The sequence below is a fragment of the Manihot esculenta genome, chromosome 9 (assembly GCF_001659605.2).
Source record: "Manihot esculenta cultivar AM560-2 chromosome 9, M.esculenta_v8, whole genome shotgun sequence".
In the NCBI taxonomy this organism is placed as follows: domain Eukaryota; kingdom Viridiplantae; phylum Streptophyta; class Magnoliopsida; order Malpighiales; family Euphorbiaceae; genus Manihot; species Manihot esculenta.
The window spans coordinates 34130977-34153726 of NC_035169.2; the positions used below are offsets into that span (position 1 = coordinate 34130977).

A 22750-nucleotide genomic window follows, 5' to 3' on the forward strand; every position below is an offset into this window, starting at 1 on the left:
AAGAATTTTAGTCTAGATTTTTAAATAATTGATGATTTTTTTATTTTATTTTTTGTGTTTTTTCATTCGTTATTTATATTAAAAAATATTTTATCTTTTGTTGAGATGTATTCCTTGAAAGTACTTTATTTTGTCTGTTTGTCCAATAAGAATTTTCATAGATGGCATGTTTCTTTTGTATTGTATATTAAATACTGCTCGGAGTTTAATTTGGCGTGCGTTTTGAAAAAAACGACAAATATATTACTCTGTTTTTCGTGTCGGTTCCCTATAATATATAGGCCTCATATCTATGGTCCATCAGTTCCAGACTCCATATTGTATGCGTTTTGTTATAATTTTACTTTATATTTTTATTTTTTAACAATTAAACTCTGTACTTTTAATGTCCGTCCAAATACACTCTACCACTCCGCTTATATAATTGAAAATTTACAAAATTATCAAAATTATTTTTTTCACTATTAAATATATTTAAAAATAATAATTTATATATTATTTAATTTTTTTTAATTTTTATAAATAATTTTTTAATAATAATTTATTTTAATTTTATTTTGATTAAAATCATTTTCAGCTAATTTTTCTTGAATCGGTTTAATATACGTACTACTTAACATTATTTTTAAAATTATTATTAACAAAATAATCTTATTAAATACATTAGTTATAAATTATTAAAAATTAATTTAAAATAATATTTAACATGACTCAATTTGAACATATTAAAAATAATAAAATAATTTTTTAGGATAGTATTAAATTATTCTTTTAACTTTAAGTATAATATTAATCTATCACTTTTTTTAAAATTATACTAATATTTAGAGTGAATTTTAAAATATATTAATAATATATGAATTAAATATTTGATTTAGTCTCACTTAATTAAATGACTAAAATAATATGTAATTTATTTAAAATTATAAATTTAATTTTCATTTCTCTTTATTTAATAAAATAAATAATTGCTAAAAAAAATTCTATCCTTTTAATTTTATTGTAATTCTACCATAAATTTTTAAATTATTATCAATTTTACTTTGAAATTTACTGATCTGGCAGGTTGATGTGGCGATAACGTGATAATTTCATTGTTATTTCACTGCATAAATAAGTATTTTTAAAAGGTCAAATTTTAATCGATAAAAAAATATAAGATATAATTATAATAAAATCAAAATAGAAGTTTTTTTTATCATAAACTCTAATTACTGATACGTATTTTTTCCTTTGATATAAATAATGACATAAAATCAATATATATAATCAATTAAAATTATTATAAAAGAACTAAAGTGATACTCTTTAATTTTACATTATAATAAAAAAAATTCAAAACACAAAAATGATTGTGTTTTTAAAACGGATTTGACAAAAAATATCCTATGTCCATCTTGCTCATTCATATTTTATATATATTCAAGCAATAAAAAATGAAATAACTCACTATATCTTTTAAGTTATGAGCAATAATTTAACAAAACAAAATTGTATAAAATATTATTAAATTAAAATTTTATTCAATTTAAATAATTATAAAGAATTAATATCTATAAACTAGAAAGTATTTGTATATGAAGAAGAAAACTACCAGACTAAAAATTCAGTTTTTCAATCTCAATTTTGTATCACTTCTCTTTCAATGCTTAAATACTAATCTACCTAAAAGCATTGAGACAGAAACGTTTCTGATATCCTGTTCATGTATGGTTTAATGATCTCTTGCTTCAGTTGTCATAGGACCAGTAATTGCAAGCTTCATTTTCTTTGCATTCTGAAGGAAGCTTGCTTGAGCTGCTTTCACTGAATCCACCATAGCAGTTCTTGTTTTTTTGGCTCCATGAACAAGTCTCTGCAAATGCATGCCTTTTCCAGTTTCATTCACTGCCTTCTGTTGTTCTATTGTGATGCTCTGGCCTTTGACGTCAATCTCTGGAATATGTTCTATCTTATGCCAATCTTCTCCTTCCTCCCTCTCACACCTCTGCTCCAAATTTGGACACTGCCAGATTGAAAGATATTCAAGTGATGTCAGCTGCTGCATTGCATTTGGCAGTGATGTAATATTCGGACAGCTCCATACTGATAGCTCCCTAAGTGACTGAAAGTTTTCAATCCAATCTGGCAGAGTCTGTAAACTAGGGAAGTCTAGTATGTGAAGATCCTTCAATGTAGTGATGTATTGCAGTCCCACAGGCAGAGAAGTGAAACAGGGGCAATGAGACATTCTCAATGATCGTAAAGCGTTGAGGTTTTGTGTACCTTCCTGTGGGAAATGAACCAAATCTGGGCAACCTTCAATGTTCAACTTCTCAAGAGCGGTGAGATGTTGCAGTCCTGCTAAAGATGATAATGCCATGCAGTTTAAGATGGATAACTCTCGGAGGGAGACGAGCCCTTTTATCTCCGGCAAGGATGTTAAGAGAGGGCAACCCCAAATACCAAGAAACTCAAGACAAGTGAGATTGCTTAATCCCCAGGGTAAGGAGACCAAATTGTCACACAACTCAATATGAATAGATTTCAAGTTAGTAAGGTTTTCAACCTCTCCTTGCAAAGAGCTCACTTCAGAAAATTCGCATATTCGGAGAGAAGTAAGGGAGGTCAGGCTTGGTAGTGCACTTAGTAGCATCTCATTGCTATCCCTTAACTCCAATTCCTCAAGAGATGGAAGCGAGTGGGGCATGCTTCTCAACTTTGGACATCCCTTCACCACCAACTTCTTGATGTGGACCAGTACTTCACCTTCATCAAAGTTTAGCCATTCTTCAAGGTTAGGCATATCACAGATCTCCAAATGTTTGAGAAATGGAAACCCTTTGGTAGCACCATTGCCATAGAATTCTTTAACAATGCATGTGACAGCATCCATACCTGTGATATAAAGATACTTGAGAACAGGAAGCTGTCCAAGCGGGGGGAGCAATTCACAATTTTTGCAGTTCTTCAGCTTAATCTCCACTAGCTTTGTTAGAATGGCATCCATCATCCATGTAGGGAACCTCGTACCCATATACCTTTTTAGGTGAAACTTTTTCAGATTTTCATGGGGCTTGAGGGCTTCCAAAACAGTTTCACAAACATCAACTGCATATCTGCCTATATAATCATGCTCCCATGATAGTTTCAACAGAGAAAGATTATGCTTATGTTGCAAATTGGCTTGCATAGCTTCTCTTCTGTATGTGACATTTTCAAGGCTTTTAATAGCCAATTCACCTTTGAGATTCAGCAACTTCAACTCTTCTAATCTACAACCACGCTCTTTGCCCACAATAAACTGTGATAAGGTTTGTAGGGATGTTAGTTTTCCAATTCTAGGGGGCATCTTTGACAATGAATGACAATGATCAATAATGATATGCCTGAGGCAAATCAAGTTACTTGTTGTTTTCGGCAATTCTTGGAGTTCAAAACAATAGGACAGATTCAAGGTGTGCAAATTCACTAGGGAGCTCAGGGATTTAGGCAATGCTTCAATATCAGTATGTGAAAGATCGAGGAATCTGAGATGTATCAACTTGCCTATGGAGTTAGGCAAGTGTTTCATTTCAGCGCCACTTAAAATCAACACATGCAACTGCTTGAATGTAGAGAAAAGGGTTTGAGGAACCTGTACAGCCTCCTGCCTTTCAGTCAATGCGAGAAAAGTATGCAAATTCTTTGCTTTATACAAGCATTTTGGGAATTCCAGCTTCCTTGTATTGCATATCAATGACATGTGACGAGTTCTTTTGGGGATGATCTGCCTCGAGCCTGCCTCAATAGTAGAACACTCAACTCCAGCAACAAATTGAGCAAGATCATGCATAAGATCATGAATCTTGCAAGAAACAATGCTTCCATCTTCATCTTCTCCTGCAACTTGAAAGAAAGATCTCCACAGCAAATAGTAAAAATAGTTGTTGCCTACACTTTCCAGCTGCTCATCAGCATCACTTGGTTCCACCAAGCCTTCTGCTATCCACATTTGAATAAGCCTCTCTTTATTGATGTCATAATCTTTTGGGAATACTGCACAATAAGCAAAGCACCTCTTCAAATAAGGTGGCAAGTGATTGTAACTAATCCTCAAAGCAGGTAAAATTCCTTCGCGTTCTTGAGGTAGTTTCCACAGTTCATTGTCCTTGACGTACAGCCACTCTTGTTCCTCTCTTCTAGAGTGCATTAAGCTTCCTAGAGTTTTAATTGCCAGAGGAACCCCTCCACACTTGTTAACAATTTCCTTTCCAATAGCAACCATGCTTGGAGTCTCCTCTGCTCCACCATTTCCAAATGCTCGTTTTCTGAACAAATTCCAACAATCATCGTCGGATAGTCTTGCCAGGTAACATGTTGGTAGTGAACCCATTACTGCTGCAACTCTTGTGCTGCGACTTGTAACAATGATTTTGCTTCCCTTTGCCCCTCCTCTCAACAAAGTTCTCAAACGATCCCATTTTTCATAGTCTTCACTCCAGACATCATCCAGAACTAGTAGGAATTTCTCTCCTGCCAATCTTTCTCTAAGACAAGTTTGTAGAAGATCCATGCCCAAGAGATCACATCTTTCTCTTGTGGCAGCTTCTATAATGGCCTTTGTCAGCCTTTGAACATCAAAATCCTCAGAAACACAAACCCACATCCTCAATTTGAAACTACCTTTTACCTGTTCATCATTGAAGGCCAATTGGGCAAGAGTTGTTTTGCCAATTCCCCCCATGCCTACAATGGGAATGACAGAAAGATCTTCACCATTACCCCTGCCAATCAGCATATCTACAATCTCTGCCTTGTCTTTTTCTCTTCCAAAAACTTCTGATTCAATCACAAAAGAATGAGTCTGTCGCCATTCATCATCTTCTTTTTCCACATCTCTGGTTCCCTCCCTAAAATGAAAATTTACTCTCTCCAATGCAATAGCATTCAACCTCTTGTTGATATCCTTTATCATGTATGCCATTTTCATATGAAGAGCAACAGAATTAGGAATCTGAAGGAGGCTAAACCGCCACTGATTTGTGTGATTCTGAGATTTCACCTTTTGTTGCAAAGCCTTAGTTGCAAACTCATCCACTACAGCATCAGCATCATAGACTGCATCTTTAAGCTTCATCAACCAGTTCTGCACTGCCTTATCTTTAACTTGCCGCTCCTCTGCATCTTCAAGCACTGCTGCAATTGTACTTAGACTACTCTCCAGATTTTCTAGTTCCTCCTGAGCAACCAACCACAACCCATACTCTTCAAGTTTTGAAGAAGCTAACTTATCAAACAAAACCTGCAGAAAAGAAGAAAGGACTATTTCTGCCATTTTCACAAAAGATTTAACTGAAACCCACAGAATACAAGTGTGCTGCTTCTGGGAGATGAAGATAACAACTGGTTGATGTTTGTATTGCAGCAATGACAATTGATTTTTTCCAATTCAATCCTGATAGTAAGACTTTGTCTTGGCCTTCTGATACAACTTACCCAACTTTGACTTTGAGCTTAGTGGGTAAGGACAAGTTATCCATGAGCTCCAGTTAATGAACTGATTATAAATATATTTTATTTTATTAATTAACCATGTAAAATTTATGATTTTTTTCTCAACTAGTTAGGCTATAATAGATAACAGAAATATTTTTAATTTCAATTAATAACAGAGACCCCAAACCATTAAGGAACTGCAATTCTACAGATTAGAAGCATGATGACAGCAATATAGTGGAAAAAAGAAGTGGACTAAGATTTATAGAAAAATACAAGGGTGAACAGAGCAAGGAGTCCATGCAATTCTAAGCACAAAAATAAGGATAAATTAAATAATGAATGAATGCATTATAATTAAATTATTGATTCATTGACTGAATCAAATTAAGATCAAATTTTTAATACATTAAGTTTTACTATGAATTGCAAGGTACTTTCATATAAAGGCTTAGTCACTACTTTGATGTTGATGTAAATGAAGATGGAAGCGAAGAAAAATTATAAATTTCTAAAGGAATTAAACAAAATATAATTTGATATTTTTATTTTCAGGATAATTTAAATACATGGAATCGAATGATACAAAAAATAATAATAAATTAATAATAAAAAGCATGTAAAAAGTGAAGAAAAAAGAATTAATATTAAAATTGTAAATTTTAATTTAATGTAGAATTTGTTTAAGTATATTAGTAAATGATAAAAAAAAATCATACAATCATCCTAACAAATTTAATTAAAAAAATGCTTTGCACATCTTGTAATTAGCAACACGAGTAAATAAGGGGAAAAAAGCATTCTCTTCTCCTTTTCTGGATAATACTTACTGCTAATAATCTTCTAATTTGGCTAAGAAAATATGGAGCAATCTTGAGGGCACATCAGAGGTAGCAAGCAGTTAGCAACTCTATCAAGGAAAAACACTAACACAGAAGAACTCACTATTTGATCTTATCTGAGCAAGGATAGGACCTTCTCTTTGAGGCTAGCATCTCTCTATGGACTATCTCTTGAGCCACCCTTCCCATACTCTATTGCCGTCGGCAGCTACACCGCAGTGGGAGAGAGGCTCACTTTTCTCCCAAATTCAGGTCCGATCCTGCAATGAAGACTGCCTGTGGTCAGAGAGCAACCTCGTTCTACCAATTCTTCATTTATTTGTTTGTCAGGTAAAGATTGAATTGCTTATGCATTAACATTTCTCTATCTTTTCAAACATGTAAATTATTTAAATTTTTAAACGAATTATTCAAATTATCCCTTAATATTTAATAAAATTTAATTTTTTTAATTAAAAATATGTATAATTAAAAAATTTATAAAGGTGTATTTAATACATTTGAATATCTTTTATTTTGTGCAGCAATAGTAAGCAAGCCATTAAGCAAAACCACTCATGGTATGGTTCTAAAGAGAATATTTGTGTAGAGGCTCAGATCAGAGAATATATGTTATATTCCCATTTACTCTTTCATCTCCATGATTGAATTTACAATACAAAGTGACACTTCCCAGCTAAAAGCCCTAAAATACAATGAACTAAAAACTACACACCATCAACACTTCTCATCACTGCATTCTGAGAAGGAAATTTACTACAAATATTCCTCCTTACTATAAATAAAACCACTAATAAATCCTGGGATTATCTCCCAAACCTGAAACATGATCTTTGATCATAACAAGACACCAACCCTGTCATAGGGTGTAAACAACATGAAACAAAAGCATTTCAGAGCCATGGCTAAAAGGACCCATTTGCTATGACACCATTGTCATTATATTACAAATACTATTACATCACAAAGAATACAGATCAATTATAGTTAATCAGTGCTAATTACCATTAGGGGGCCATTTTTCTAAGTGATTTCGGTTAGTTTTGGCTAAAACTGTCTGCCAGTAAAGGTCTGGCCAAAAGCCCAGTTGGGGGGAGCAACATCGTTGGAGATGGAGTGCCCATCACTTGTTGTGACCTTAAAAGAGAGTGCTTGCCCATTAAGGTAAGAGTTGCTTTGCCAATTTTGGCCCCAATTGCGAGACATTGGTTGCCAGCCAGTTCTTGATCCTTTGATGGAGACAGACACAACATCACCAGCACCACCAACGTTGGTTATAAGTACAAGGTTGAAGTATGAATGACCATTTACAGTGAATCTTATTCCTCCAATTTTCCGACAAGCTGCCCTGCAATTTGATTACAGTAGATATCTCTGATTCTGATACCATAATAAACAATCAATTACTCTGAATTGTAGAAAATTTGATGTTATTAATTACCTTCTGTATTGAACAGGGACTATTCCTGCTTTGTAGTGAGCTATGTGTTGAAAAACAGGCTGAGAAAGATCAAAGTGCGGCAAAGGAGGATTGCACCAGCCACCTGCATTGCTTGGAAGAGCATTGTTTGGAGGGCAAAAATTTGTTGCTGTGACAACTATGGAGCCTGATGAGCACCACCTGGCATCATTTACACATCTGATTTCAAAACATGCTCCACAAGTTAGTCCATTGTTGAATAGAGCAGTGCTCAATGCAGCTGTGTTTGTTCCATAGCCTTGGCTGTAAAGGTTGCCATAACCACAAGCTCCTCCTGCAGCAATCAAACCATCAATTTGCTTGAGCCAAGAACTATGCATATGGTAAGAAAATGCTTATTCATAGCTTTTTATTGGGTTGTTGTTAGTTCTTACCCATTGTACCAGAAGCATCACCACCTCCATAGAAGGTAGCATGGGCATTAGACCATCCACCACCTGCATACCCATCAATTCTTTTGGAAATGGCTAGAAGGGTTATTAGATAAATTCCCAAGAAATCCATGTCCTGCAAAATTAAGCAGAAAAGATGAGACAATTTAGAAGTACTGCTATACTTTTGTGATAGTAACTGATATGATGAAACAGTAGAGAAATGATGATGGATTTGTGCTTACAAAAGTTGGTTGAACTTGTAGAAATCAGCTTGGATTGCAGGAGTCAATTGACAGGAAAAGGTAAGGGATGGTATGTGAAGAAGAAGCTATATTTATAGATGAGTAAAAGACTAAAGAGAAAAAAAAATTATGAAATAATGCTTGCTAAAGGTTATAGCCCATGCACGCAGGATTAAATTATGAGACCAAAAAGCAAAGCATAATTGACACATCTTCTATGCCTGTCATTTTATGGAGTTGACAAACTTTAGCCGCCTGCTCTTTTTTTATAAAAGAAAAGGGAAGATGTAAAGCTTCAGAAAGCACTAGATTAGCAAAAAAGACTCTCTTTGCTTGACTGTAATTATTTGATTTGTGTTGTTAATGCTAAATTCCATTATGTAAGAAACACATATAAAAAGCTAGTAAAAGAAGAATTTAAAAAACTTATCTTTTCTTCTTCTTTTTTTCCCCCTTTTTTATCCTACTTTTTTCTGTTGTTGATTCTGTATTTCCTCTCAAGAGATTAAAGATGCCTACAGGGAATCTCTAATGGGTTTGCATGTGGTTGGAAATTAAGTTTTAGATAATTAAGATAATATATGTCAGAAAAAAAGAATGATTGGACGCCTGGAAAAGTTAAGGGGAGCAGCAGGCCAATTAGAAGTTAAAAGCATATCATTCCTGCTATGCCATTGTTCTAACGCCTAAGCCGAATTATTGATAATCACTGTGAAGGATTACAATGAAGATACTCAGTTTGATCAATTTTTAATATTTTGTGTCAGTATCCAATTGGATCTGAGTTCAAATATTTGAACAAATTATTAATTAAGTTTAAAATACATATTTTTTATAATTTTTTAAATAAATTTTAATTAAGTTTGAAATGGGTTCAGATGTTTAAATTATTATTAAAATTTATATACAAATATATTATTAGTTCCCATCTCAACTTTTAGCATATGGATACCGGAGTAGGAACACGTCTAATACTAATAGGCAATTATGTATTTAATTTTATTAAAAAAATTATTTATTGATTTTTATTTAAAATATATTACATCGTGTTGCAATAATTCAATTATTTAATTGCTTTTTTAATCAATTTTCGTATTTGAAATTCTAATAACTAAAAGAATTCAATTCTTTTAATTTTAAGAAGGAAATCATTTAAAAATACAAAAATTATATCAAAATTAATTTTATTACGTGAGAATCACGAAGCTTTCATGTCTGAATTCAAGTCGTGTAATATCGTCATGTTCAATTTCACAATCAGTGAGCAATCAAATTCCCACTGCAAATTCATTCAATGAATCAAGAACTATGGATCTGCACAGCTCAATTCCACTTGAACCATTAAAGAAAAAATATTATTTAAGTTTCAATAAATCATTTTTAGAGATTATACACATAAGAGTACAGAGATCATCCCATCATAAGAGCAGATACTCTGTAGAGACAACTAAATCTTGATTTTTGGTTGTCTCCAAGTTATGAAATTTCTGATCAATAATCATAAACCAACAAATACTTAACTCTTACAGTATCTTTGGCAGCTCCCTTTAAAGAATGAACAGAATCTTGCAGAAGCATGTATATGGACAGTACTAGAGATTTTTTATAATACAACTGTCTATATTCAATTATTGCATTGAATAATATCTTGGACAGTAGATGTAGACACTTGTGTACGCATAGAACATCTCATGTAGACAACAGATAAGATAACAAGGGAGTTGCCGAGTTGGTAAGTATTGTCTCAAGCTTCAACTTTCTCTGTACTTGGATTACTTTCTCTGGTGGAGGAAACCAAATGGTGGAACATCATAGCACAATTAAAATAGAAGATGCCCTAGTAAAGAACAAACCAGCACATGACTAATACTCCATTTACAGTAGAATCAGGACAAAACATCTGTTAAAAAAAACACGTAAAGGCATGCAATGTATTTGCTGCTTTAACCTAATTCATGTTCCTTCCTTTCTAGTTGGCAGACTGCTCACCGTCCAAGAAAAGTTCGACACATGGGATACAATCAAATTTAAGCATGCTCATTAAATATAAGAAAAACAGTTAAAAGCAGATAAAAAGGCACTATTGGCGACAAAGAAACCCCACAAGAGAAGAGGATGACACCAGGACAGGTGTTTTGAAAACAAGCATATCATATCAAAGCTGCACATGGCATCACATGGCCTCTCGTTGAAGCTGTAGTATCAACCTGTCAACCACCCAAAGATACTTTGGTAGTTGAGACCCGTATCATTTCCTCCATCAGATTATCCAACAGAGAGTTTCTCATGGTTTTACAATGATTGTCCACCAAATGCCAACTCCAAGCCACGTGAAGCTATGAAGTAAAGGCTTTCCCTGTAGACTGACTAGCCTCTAGGTATTGAAGCCAGCATGCTTGTAAGGGGATACAGCAATGTGAGTGTATCATGCAAATTTGCAAGTAGCCACCAACTGAACAATTGCACGCACACTGAAATGGACGTGCATGGGGGAAAAAGACATTCTAAAAGAATAGCAAAGACATTCTGATCTCGGCAAATTTATCAGTGAATAACACTAATATATGCGATTTTAAGACTTCCGACAATATGACCTATGAACACCGGAAAGTTCAACTCTCTAAAACTGCCTGCAACGCCGCTTGATAATAATAACAACGGTAATAATAATATACAATAACAGAGGGAGACATAGCTTTTCTCATAGTTAGCTCAGAATGACGATGTTTTACAGCTTATATAATGGAATAAGTGCACCCACAAGGGTTCTTAATTATAGATCAGAAAAGTGAACCCAAATAAGTTAGAAAATATCTTGAAGAGAGAGTGTTCACCAAGGATCCAATATTCAAATCTTCTTGCACTTAATTGGATTCATACATGAGATTACTGCATAGACATTTGGCTTTGAACTTGTTCCTCACGAGAAGAGGAACCCATCTTGTGAAATACCTCAGTAGTGAGATTACCTTAACCAACCTTCCCCCTTAATGTGAAATGCCTTTTAAGGCGGTTTGTTAATGAAGAACCATTCTCACTCTGTGGTTGAACTGCTCGAAGCCAGTTTTTTCTCAACCTGCCCTTGATGTGAGTACAGGCTTCATTACTATTGCGACTCCCTTGGGCTTCAGATATCACCACCCCTCTATTTCTCCGTCGTAGGGCCACCTGCAGGGGCTCTGAGACTGATAGGGATTCTTCAAGTGCTCCTATGGATTTCAAGCACAAGGGACAAGGAGGGTCATGTATCTGGGTCTTTGGAGTAGCTTGTTCTAAGCATTCTGCATGGAACACGTGACTGCAGGATAGCACCCCAGCAACAGGCAAGTCACCACCTCTCATTATTCGACGTGAACTCCAGGGAGACTTTTCTCGTAAAAGCTTTCCACAAACTCCACACTTCTGATCTGGCACAGCACTGCTAGACGACCTCAGACTCTCCATGTCCATAGGCTCTGCCACATCAAACAAGTCACCATCAAGCCCCAGATCATAACTAGTGGAACCGCTCCACCTAAATCCCTCTCTTCTAGAGCTTGCACTGGGGTCTGGTGATGTCTCCAAACTTTCAAGTTCAGTGAGGATTTTGTGGAACTTGTACTCAACACTTGAACTGTTATCAAGCCAACAAGATGGTGATGTCAGATCCTCACCCGGTGTCAACCTACCAATATTGCTGATACCAACATCATCAAAGGTTTCACAATCTGACACAAGGTTGCGGAATACTAGAGGGTAAACAGCTTTTGACATGTAAGAGCGTCGGCTTGGAAAGTTGCAATTAGAGAAAGCAAAAGGCCGTTTGCTAGTTGATCCCCAAGGGCTGGACTCATAAAGTGAGGATGGAGATGCAAAACTAGGGGATACTGTAGTAGCTCTAACAGCAAATCGCCTCTAAAACATGAAAAACAACAGAAAAATGTTAAAGAATATAGAATTTGTTTATTCATTGAGATGATTTTATTGACAGTGCAACTGAAACTGAAAATCCCCTCAGTGGAAGGAAACCTTAACCTAGAGGTCTGAGATCTTGATCCTGGTAATTGTGAACGAGTTAATAATGGATCACAAAAAAAAGTGTACAATAAGTTCATCTGACCATTCACATAAAACCAGGAAGGCATAATAGTTCAGGATTTCAATAATGCCTATCGACAGAGTGCAGCAAATTTTCATGAATGCACACTCAGGCATCCAAGCACCAACACAGATGCATAGTTCCTGAACATCAATAGCGTTTAGAATATTCAAGACTTCCCTAACATTTATCAATGTTTCCAAAGCAATTACGTTGTTTAAGTGAAGCATAAGATAAGGCTAACTGGTTAACCATGATGAACATATCAATAACTAGCATAACCATATTCAATAGACACTCTCTAAGAGGCAAGTTCCAGTTTGACTATGAGATGACAAGGGGCAAAGATAAAATTGCAATTGAGATGTTCTATAATAGTAAGATTTACGGAAGGGTCAATAAGATGATAACTATAATATTTTTCCCCCTTGAACTATGGTGAAAAGCTGCCATGTACAAACATATAATAATTATTTGGTAGCTAGCTTGCGTACAAACTGTAAAAACTAAAATCTGCTACTTTAGCAGTCCAAGATATTGCTATTCATCATGCAGTTATCTTGCCAGATGCCACTCCAAGATTAAAGGAATCTCACAATATTTTCAGCAACATGTCCGTTGAGATACTTTCTGTAAATAGCATAGATTTTTAATGATTGTGTGCATAATTAGAGATATAATTGTGTGATATGATTGGGATATGATTAGACTATAATTAGGGAATCAATTTATTTTCTTACCTAGTATGTATTCTTGTAAGTAGTATATATACTCCAATTGGCTTGAGGGGAATCATCAAGCATTTTTCTCTCAAAGCTTATGTTTCCCTCTTCTTCTTTTCATCATCGTTTTCTCATGGTATCAAAACCAAGAATGATACCAAGAAACTTAGTTCAGCTGTGAGTGGCAGATCTGCCACCTTACTTTGAAGACTTTCTTAAAATCAGTTGGTCTCAACACCTGGCCCATCTTTCTCGCCGACTTCCGATCAGCGACCCAGTGAAACGCCGCCACTAGAACCGGCCCCACGCACTGCTCAAGCTATTTGTCTCCAGTACACGCGCCGGCGCATGAACTGTTCTCCGGTGACCTTTTCACACCGGCGCGTGAACTGTTCTCCGGTGACCTTTTCACGCCGGCGCGTGAACCGTTCTCCGGTGACCTTTTCATGCCGGCGACCCTTCCTCCAGCATCGCCCAATGCAGGCGACTCCAGCCCACTAGGTTCGGTCACCTACCTAGCCCGTCTTCACACGTCTCTTGTGAACAATAGCTTCTCATTTACTGTTCACAGACACAAATCCTCCTTTTTTGGCAGATTTAGGTCCCTATTCAATCTCCTGTTGTTCCAGAATCTCTTTCGACATGTCTGAGAAGCAGAACACTCTCAATACAGGTTCTGAGTCCCTTAAACCTTTCTTTTCAATTGCTAAGGTGAAGTTGCAAGGAAGTAATAATTGTATGTCTTGGGCTGCGTCAGTAGAATTATGGTTTTTAGGACAGGGGTATAATGATCATTTAACAAAAAATATTACTGATATCACTGCCACTAATAGAACCAACTGAGTTAAAATTGATACTCAACTATGTAGTCTTATATGGTATTCATTAGATCCAAAATTGCTTGCTTTGTTTCAGTCTGGCAAAATTTGTTGTAAGATTTGGACTAAGGCCAAAACATTGTATATTAATGACGTACAATGCATCTATAAGGTTGTGACAGATGTAGTTCACTTACAACAGAATCATCAGGATATGGCTAGTTACTTAGGTCAAATAGAAACTCTGAAAGATGAATTTAATTCCCTTATGCCTTTTACTGATGATGTTGATGCGCAAGAAGAACAATGAGATAAATTCTAGTCCAACGCACAAAATCTTTATTCCTAGAACTTTGCCTATACCTGCAACTCTTATCTCTCCTTGGCCTCAAGTCAGTCCATCTCCCACTCCTACACCACCTCTTCAGGTCTATACACGTCAGCCTCACCCATCTGCTAATAACAATAATACTTCTCTCCCTGATGCAGGTACTTTTAATGACTCACCTCCAGTTCCATCATCACCTACTTCGATCATGTCTTCAGTAGCAACAACTACTCCTCTTACTCTCTGAAGAGGTATTCGCTCTTTTCGAAATTCTCATTCCATTTATAATTTTGTAAGTTACCATCGTTTGTCTCCTTCCTATTATACTTTTGTTTCCACCGTGTCTGTTGTTTCTATACTCAATATAGTTAGAGAAGCATTGGATCATCCTGGTTGGTGTAATGCAATAGTTGAAGAGATGACAGCTCTTTATAATAATAGAACTTGGGAACTGGTATCTTAACCACCTGGCAAGTCTATTGTTGGTTGTCCTTGGGTTTACACAGAGGTAGGACCTGATGGCAAAATTGATCGCTTAAAACTCGTCTTGTAGCTAAAGGTTACACATAGATTTTTGGACTTGATTACAGTGATACTTTCTCTCCAGTAGCCAAAATAGCTTTTGTTGCCTCCTTATCTCACTGGCTGCAATTAATCACTGGACCATTCATCAACTGGACATTAAAAATGTCTTTCTTCATGGTGAGTTTGCTGAAGAAGTCTATATGGAGCAACCTCCAAGGTTTGTTGCTTAGGTGGAGTTAGGTTTAGTATGTCGTCTTCAACGCTCCTTATATGGTCTAAAACAGTCTCCAAGAGCATGGTTTGGACGATTCAGCACTTTTATATCTGTTGAATCCCACATCAGTTGTGGAAAGGGCTAATGTGCCCCTTATGTGAGCCATAGGCACTCCTCCCCCATGAGCTAGCTTTTAGGGTGAATTAGGCCTAACCCAAATTTAACATGGTATCAGAGTCTCCCCATCCGATGTTGGGCCTCCCATAAATATGTCACGCACCAGTAAAATTCTGGGTGTGAGGGGGTGTGTTGACTCCCACATCGGTTGTGGAAAGGGGTAATGTGCCCCTTATGTGAGCCACTTAAAGATCCTGCTAAATACAGAAGATTAGTTGGCAACCTCAATTATCTCACTATCACTCGACCAGATATTTCCTTTGCTGTAAGTGTGGTTAGTCAATTTCTTCAATCTCCATACAATAGTCACTGGGATACAATCATTCGCATTCTTTGATATATCAAAAGAGCTCTAAGATAGATGTCTACTCTATGAGCACAATGGTCACTCACAAATTATTGGCTATTCTGATACAGATTGGGCAGGTTCCCCTTCAGATAGACGATCTACTTCAGGATATTGTATTATGGTTAGAAGGGAATCTTATATCCTGGAAAAATAAAAAAAATAGAGTGTGGTTGCATGATCAAGTGTAGAAGCAAAATATCGAGCTATGGCTTTAGCAACATGCAAACTCATTTGCTTGAAGCAACTCTTTCAGGAATTGAAAGATAGCAATATTGGCCAAATGAAGTTGATATGTGATAATCAAGTTGCCCTCCATATTTCATCAATTCTAGTTTTTCATGAGAGGACGAAGTATATAGAGGTGGATTGCCATTTTATTAGGTAAAAAATTGAGTTGAGATGCATTTCTACTAGTTTTGTCAACTCAAATGACCAACTAGTTGATATTTTCACAAAATCTCTTCGAGATTCACGAATTGAGTATATTTGTAACAAGTTTGGAGCACATAACATGTACGCTTCAGCTTGAGGGGTTGTTGAGATACTTTCTATAAATAGTCTAGATTTGTAGTGATTGTGTACGTAATTAGAGATATGATTGTGTGATATGATTGGGATATGATTATATTATAATTAGAGAATCAATTTATTTTCTTACCTAGTATGTATTTTTGTAAGTAATATATATACCTCAATTGGCTTAAGGGAAATCATCAAGCATTTTTCTCCGAAAGCTTCTACTTCCCTCTTCTTCTTTTCATCATCGTTTTCAATGTCCATTGCCCAAGATACAATGATCTCATTCTAAGCAATTCCTGACATCCAACTTTCATTCAAGTTCTCAACAATACAGAAGATAATATTGAAGATGGAACTAATAAGTATCTATGGTCCCAGGTGCTTATATGGCAAACCACCAGGCTATCTTTAAATATAGAGACCACATGAGTAAAAGTTCACTCTTAAGTTACATCAACAGACCACATGAGCAAAAGTTCACTCTTAAGTTACATCAACAGCAAAACTATTACAGGTGTAACATGCAACTCCTAATGATGAAGCTTACTGGCCTGGCTCCCAAACAGGGTCATCAATTTGGCATTTGCTTTATTCTATATACCGATTGCAAATTATGGCATACTCCAAGATTAGTTGGGAGTGAAAAAAGCAAGAGTACAATATTATGTTGGTCATTAGACAGATAATTTAAAATGCAAGCTAAGAGTGGAAAACAGAAATAGAAATTGGAGCCTTGATGCATAGAATGAAATCTGAATGCAAGACGAAGAATAGAATAGAAACTCATATAAATGGATGCATAAACAACACTAAAGAGGCTAATCCAAACCCCCACCCCCCCAAAAGTCTTGTAAAATGTAAACAACTAACAAAAGCCATTGTGTGTATTCTCAGCAATGCACAGAAATCATTAACGAAAAACTTCTTAGATAAATTTATTTAATATAAAGTTCACAAAAAATTATTACTAAAACACTATAATCATAATCATTTCTTCTTAACTGACTAATGCAGCAAACATTTAAATTCCTAAATAGCTCAAACCAGACAGCAACGCATGGTGATGTTAAACAGTCCACTAAACCACAGAAAAAGATCACAATGTGCAAAACTGCTTGACAGCATCCAAATATGCAAAGAGGAATAAAAACAAGAATTTTATATTGCATAAGCCCAACCAAGAACCCCAAGTAACAACTGTGAAGAGGCATAAATTAAATTGGTACAATTCAGCGATTAATAATTGGAGCAATAATTAAACTAAGTTTACCTCCCGAAGTTGAGGTAGCAACGTTGCCTAAATTAAACTTTTGAACTGGCGATGTCCACCTGGGTTCCTGAACATTATCATGCAGGCTATCAGAATAAGAGAGCACCTCATCAGAAATAGAATGATGATGATTGGTTAACTGCTCACATCCAACCCCACTTCTGCTTCTGTTTGAGGACAGCCAGGAACCATTAATTCCACAAGATCCATGGCATAAAACATCTGATTGTAATCTGCAACCCCACATCCTCAATGGAGGAGGTGAGAAACTAGAGTTTGTACACCAATGAGGTTCATCATGATTGTTCAAAGAGTCCCTACCACCTGTAGGTGACTTTGCTCCAAGTGGCCCAGCGGCCACACAACAAAGAGCACCCGTGTTAGCTATTTTCTTCTGGCAACAGAAAGGTTGTCTCCTAGTCCAATAAGATATATTTATGAACAAATGAAGCTCCACATGTGCAAATATAGACACTAAGTTGGATATACTGTCATTAGTTGTTTCAAGAACTGAAGCTGAGTCACCACACAAAAATGAAGCACACTAAGTTGGATATACCGTCAATAGTTGTTTCAAGAACTGAAGCTGAGCCGGAGAGTCACCACACAAAAATGAAGCAAGAAATCGTTGAGGGTAATAGCTACATAGAGTTTTTCAGTCTGACATAGGAGGCTATCAAACTTCCATCATACTATGATTTAATACTTTTATACAAGAACTATTTCTTCTTACAATATGCTTAGGCAGTCACCAAACAAGTAAGCTACTTTCAAAACCAAGCTCCTGCTTGTATACACCAGAAGTCTGCCTTTCTCCAGTGCCTTTATCTGACCAAACCAAGTTAAAAACACACCTGAGACAGGAGCTCTGCCGGAATCAAAATTACAAAGTAACCACAGATAGCAGACAGAAAGTAAATGCTAAGAAAACTTCATGAATAAAATTTTCATAACTGTCAAGATACAAATCATAATAAATACTGAACGGAAATAGCAAAATAATGAAAGGGCCCCTCTTAAAATGCAGAAAATTGTAAACAGACAAGTATAATTATGTTCCAACAGTGAGAGACTGAGATAAACGTTTTATAGTGCAGTACGTAAAAGAGACACTACACTGAAGTACATCATCAATACATTACGTAACGCAATCAAAATCATTACTACCTAGACTCGACCATGAAATAATTCCTTAAAAGAGCTAACATCAAAACGACAGTAAATAAATCAAACATTCCACATGCATACTGTAAAATAGAAATGAAAACAAAAACGACCCAGAAAATCAAATCATTCTGAACACATAAATCTCACCAATACGAACCTATTAAACCCTAAAAACATAGTAAATTGGGAAAAAACCGCACAAAAGTAAGCATCAAATGAACACCCAGTTTAGCAAAATTACATACACAGAGGAATCAGGTAGCAGCAAATTAAATTTAAAAAAAAAATACAAGTCAGAGAAATGGGTAAAAATAGGAAGTAAAACAGAGAAATGGGTAGAGTTAAACAAAGGTTCCAGAGAGGACAAGGAAGAAAACATACCTAGGACTTGATGTCTGAGGATGCACAGTGATGTATAGAATAATGATAAGTGAGAGAATTTATATTCCTAATTCCTTTTCTCTTTTTGGGGGAGAAGATGAGACAGAAGAAAGAGAAAGGGTAAGCAGAAGGGAATAGATTGAAAGGGATGGGCATGATAATGTTTTGAAGAAATTTGGATTATATGTAAATAAAATTTAAATTAGAAAAAAATAAAGCTATATATTCTCTCTTATTACAGCGATGATTGGTAGGCAACTGAAACTCCATATATAAGATAAATCAGAGATCTTGCGTTCAGAGAAGCCTCCTAGGTTTCATTTGCTTCTCCTGTAGATAAAACGTCTTCTGTTCTGTTTTTTGGCTGGTACGTAAGTTGTTTGATATGGGATTTTGAAGCACCGACGGTTTTTTTTCTTTTTCTTTGCCTATTTTGCCAGAAAAATGCTATATACGGTCACCTTCCATCCTCCCCTTTAATTGATAAAAAAATATAATAATTAATGATTAATTAAAAATAAAAATATATATAATAAATACTTTTTAACAAAGAGAATGGAAAAATAGCTCTCCTTAACATATATCTAAGATTCGACTAAACACAATAAAAAGTAAAATTCCATGTGGACAAGCAAATAAAAAATCACCATTGACAGGAAAAAATCGAAAAAAAAAAAAGAGATCATTCTCTACCCTTTCTCCATGACTCCTTAAAGAAATTGCAGCTCCTGGCAACCGATTTAAAAAAAATTCGGGCCTTTTAATAGCTGAGACCCGTGGGCTAATGTACAGGTTCGGGCCTAAAATTTCAGAACAATTTGGTTTCAGAAAATTTTCTCTATGGTAAAAGTTCAATTTGACGCGAAAAAAAAGCACCGGCTATTATTATGTACCTCCAGCTAATGCTCAAAATCAGGTTCTAGGGCTTGTATGTGAACTAACAGCATTCGTCTCCTATATACAGGCCTATAGATAAGAAACAACCACAACAAATATCACTAAAATGAACCGTTAGTCTTCTAGCCAAGAGTAGGAAAACTTATTTTTATACTCAAATTACCTCACTTTATAACAACTAAAACTCACCTCTCTCACTTTTCTATTTATTCTCTCCTACCTCTCCTTTTATTTTTCTTGCCTATCACCATCAACCCAAGAACACAGCACACCAAAACCCATAGCCAGAGATACCTTCTTCCTAAGGCCCAACATTGCAAATCTATTCTGGTTTGAAAAGAGCTCAGGACCAAACCCACAAAAATGATAAGCAGATTTAAGTGCATGTGGTAATAGGATGCATCTTTTGAGATTCTAGTTTAAGCTTGAATGCAGGTGACCATTTATATTGTATCAAATTTTGTTTCACTATTGTCCTTGCACATGATCTAATTTAATGCATGCTTATTCTTGCAAGTCTAGTGGCAGTGCAAGGGTTGAACCTTTCACTCCCTCAACATTGCTCCTGTTGCTTATTTTGCAGAGTATATCGAGCATTGCAATTCTTTGAATGTTGAAATTGAGGATGCTGGGCATCATGGGCAAATTTCATCACTGGTTTGCACCAGGAGTTTAATTATAATGTTTAAGAAGAGTTTGAAAATTTGCGTAGGTTTTCCATTGCTCATGGACTCAATTGCAAATTGAAGGTTGCCCTAGAGGATTCATGTGTCAAAGTTGTCTACCACGCCAGTTTTTTGAATTAAGATCGAATGAAATACATACATGTGGTGCTGGTGCAAACCAGTTTAAATTTTAAATAAATTGGTGTAATGTTTGTATTTTAATATAATTTTAGAATATATAATATTTTATTATTTTTTAAATATAAAATAATTATAAATATAAGAAATAATTAAATATTTAATAATTATACATATTTTATTATTATTATTTATTGAATATATAAACAGTATATTTAATAATTAATTTATTTATATTTAGAATTAAATATATTAATTAAGTGAGAATTAATATTATTTTTATAATAAAATTAATTTATATTTTAAAAAAAATCAAATATTATATGTGAAATACACCTTAAAATTCTCACATTCTAATTTTTAAAAATCTTATAAAATTACATTTACTGGTAAATGGATCAATTTATTTAAAATATAAAATATCTTTGCCAGCTAAGATGAAAACTCCCGCCAAATTAGCTCCTTGTATTTATGAGCAGTTGATGCTGACGTTTCTTTTCTCCTGACAGTGTCTGCGTATATGAAGTGCACCGTTTCACTATGCACACTACTCATAAGCACCACTGCGCACCGTTTCACTCCATTATTTCACCTTCTTTTTTTTTTTTTTAATTCACCTGGATAAATTTTTTTAATGCGCATCACTTCAACCAACGGAGGAAAGCTTCCAAGCACACAACAAAAGAATACATCGGCTAACGGCTAGCTACAATTTTATAATGAAATTTAACAATATATGTGAAAAAATCTAATAAATATTTTTTTTTATACTTGGGCCATCAAATTAAGGAAGAAAGAGGAGAGAAAAGATGAAAATGCAAGTTACAAGAATGGGTGGCTTCAAGTAACAATGCGATGTTCGTTTGCGTCATAGATGTTAGATATTATCTCGATTATTTCGATTCATAAATATATTTAAATGTATTATAAAATTACAAGCGTAATTTACATGTATAGCAAAATATAGGATCTGTTTGTTTTAAATCAAATCGATTTAAAATAATTGAAAATTAAATTTTAAAATAAATAAAAATTAAACATAATCAAAATATATAGAAAAATGAATAAATTTTTGGTGTGGGTATATATTTTGTATATATTATATACGAGAGGGAAGTGCGTGGTAGCTCAAAGCCAGATGGCACTAGCTAGGGATCCGAAATCACGTGAGGTTTTCCAGGAAAATGACATGACATTCACCTCGTTTTCATTCCAATCATGCATGTTCTAGTGCGGTCCGAAAAGACATGAAACGATATGGTCCACTATTTAACATAGGATAAAATAAAATGTACATGTTTTATGTGTATTAACATAATTTTTTTTTTTAATTATGTGTCTTGAATCTATCGATATCCTTTCTATATATAGTGATCCAAATTTAGATGGCGTTAACTTTTTCCTCAATTGGGAATCTGCCTCGTTTGTTACTTCTTACCAGCCTTCCAGAGTTTGCTTGAAATTACTATATTGAAATATATAGGCGAATATGGACAAAGGAATAAATAATATTACGTTTAATGATTTTTATATAGTTTATTATGATTTTGCTTTCTTTTATTTTCAAAAATACAATAATTAAACCATTTATTATTTAGTGTATGTCTTTTGAAAATATTAACTATTTAATTCCATATTTTTTAAAATTATTAAATACCTTATGTTTAATTAATCTCTAAATTTAAAACATAACTATTTAATTTCTATAATTTTAAAATTATAATAATAATTTAATCACTATAATTTAAAAATAACATCTATTTAATCTCCACATAATTTTTGAAATAACTAAATAGTTAATAATTTTAAAAGTTAAAATCAACTAAAAGTAAATAAATCAAGAAATTACTTTTACTAAATCACACAAATTAAATTATAATTTTTCCTAAATAAAATTTATATGTTAATATCTTTAGACTACCTATTATAAATTGAGTACTAATAATATTTTGAAAAACATTAACATTTTCTATCTAATTAATTAAATAGATAATAATAAATGAGTAATTAAGAAAAAAATAATAAATACAATAAACACTTTTTTTTTTTTTTTACGGTCGAGAGTTCTGGTAAGAATCGCCTAGTGAGTGGTGCAATTAAGATATGT

At 34.5% G+C, this 22750-nt stretch overlaps 3 protein-coding genes across 5 annotated transcripts; all 3 read right to left on the reverse strand.

The window, feature by feature from the left end:
• Nucleotides 1-1544: 1544 nt before the first annotated feature.
• Nucleotides 1545-5968, reverse strand: LOC110622543 (putative disease resistance protein RGA3). Its single transcript, XM_021767085.2, has one exon. The coding sequence runs from the start codon at nt 5294-5296 to the stop codon at nt 1715-1717; it is 3582 nt and encodes a 1193-aa protein (XP_021622777.1). The 5' UTR covers nt 5297-5968; the 3' UTR covers nt 1545-1714.
• A 929-nt stretch (nt 5969-6897) lies between these two features.
• Nucleotides 6898-8537, reverse strand: LOC110622217 (expansin-A1). Its single transcript, XM_021766651.2, has 4 exons — nt 8396-8537; nt 8154-8286; nt 7741-8053; nt 6898-7647 (listed from the first exon to the last, which is right to left on the reverse strand). Exons 2-4 carry the CDS (start codon nt 8281-8283, stop codon nt 7347-7349), a joined length of 744 nt encoding a protein of 247 aa, XP_021622343.1. The 5' UTR covers nt 8284-8286; nt 8396-8537; the 3' UTR covers nt 6898-7346.
• A 2469-nt stretch (nt 8538-11006) lies between these two features.
• LOC110622216 lies at nt 11007-19349 on the reverse strand. 3 transcript variants are annotated; one of them, XM_021766648.2, is made up of 4 exons: nt 18944-19349; nt 17396-18223; nt 12388-12431; nt 11007-12289 (listed from the first exon to the last, which is right to left on the reverse strand). In XM_021766648.2, exons 2-4 carry the CDS (start codon nt 17640-17642, stop codon nt 11366-11368), a joined length of 1215 nt encoding a protein of 404 aa, XP_021622340.1. In that variant the 5' UTR covers nt 17643-18223; nt 18944-19349; the 3' UTR covers nt 11007-11365. The 3 variants fall into 3 exon arrangements, with proteins under 3 accessions (XP_021622340.1, XP_021622339.1, XP_021622342.1); XM_021766647.2 differs by having other exon boundaries at nt 17396-18249; XM_021766650.2 differs by having other exon boundaries at nt 17396-18263.
• Nucleotides 19350-22750: the final 3401 nt, after the last annotated feature.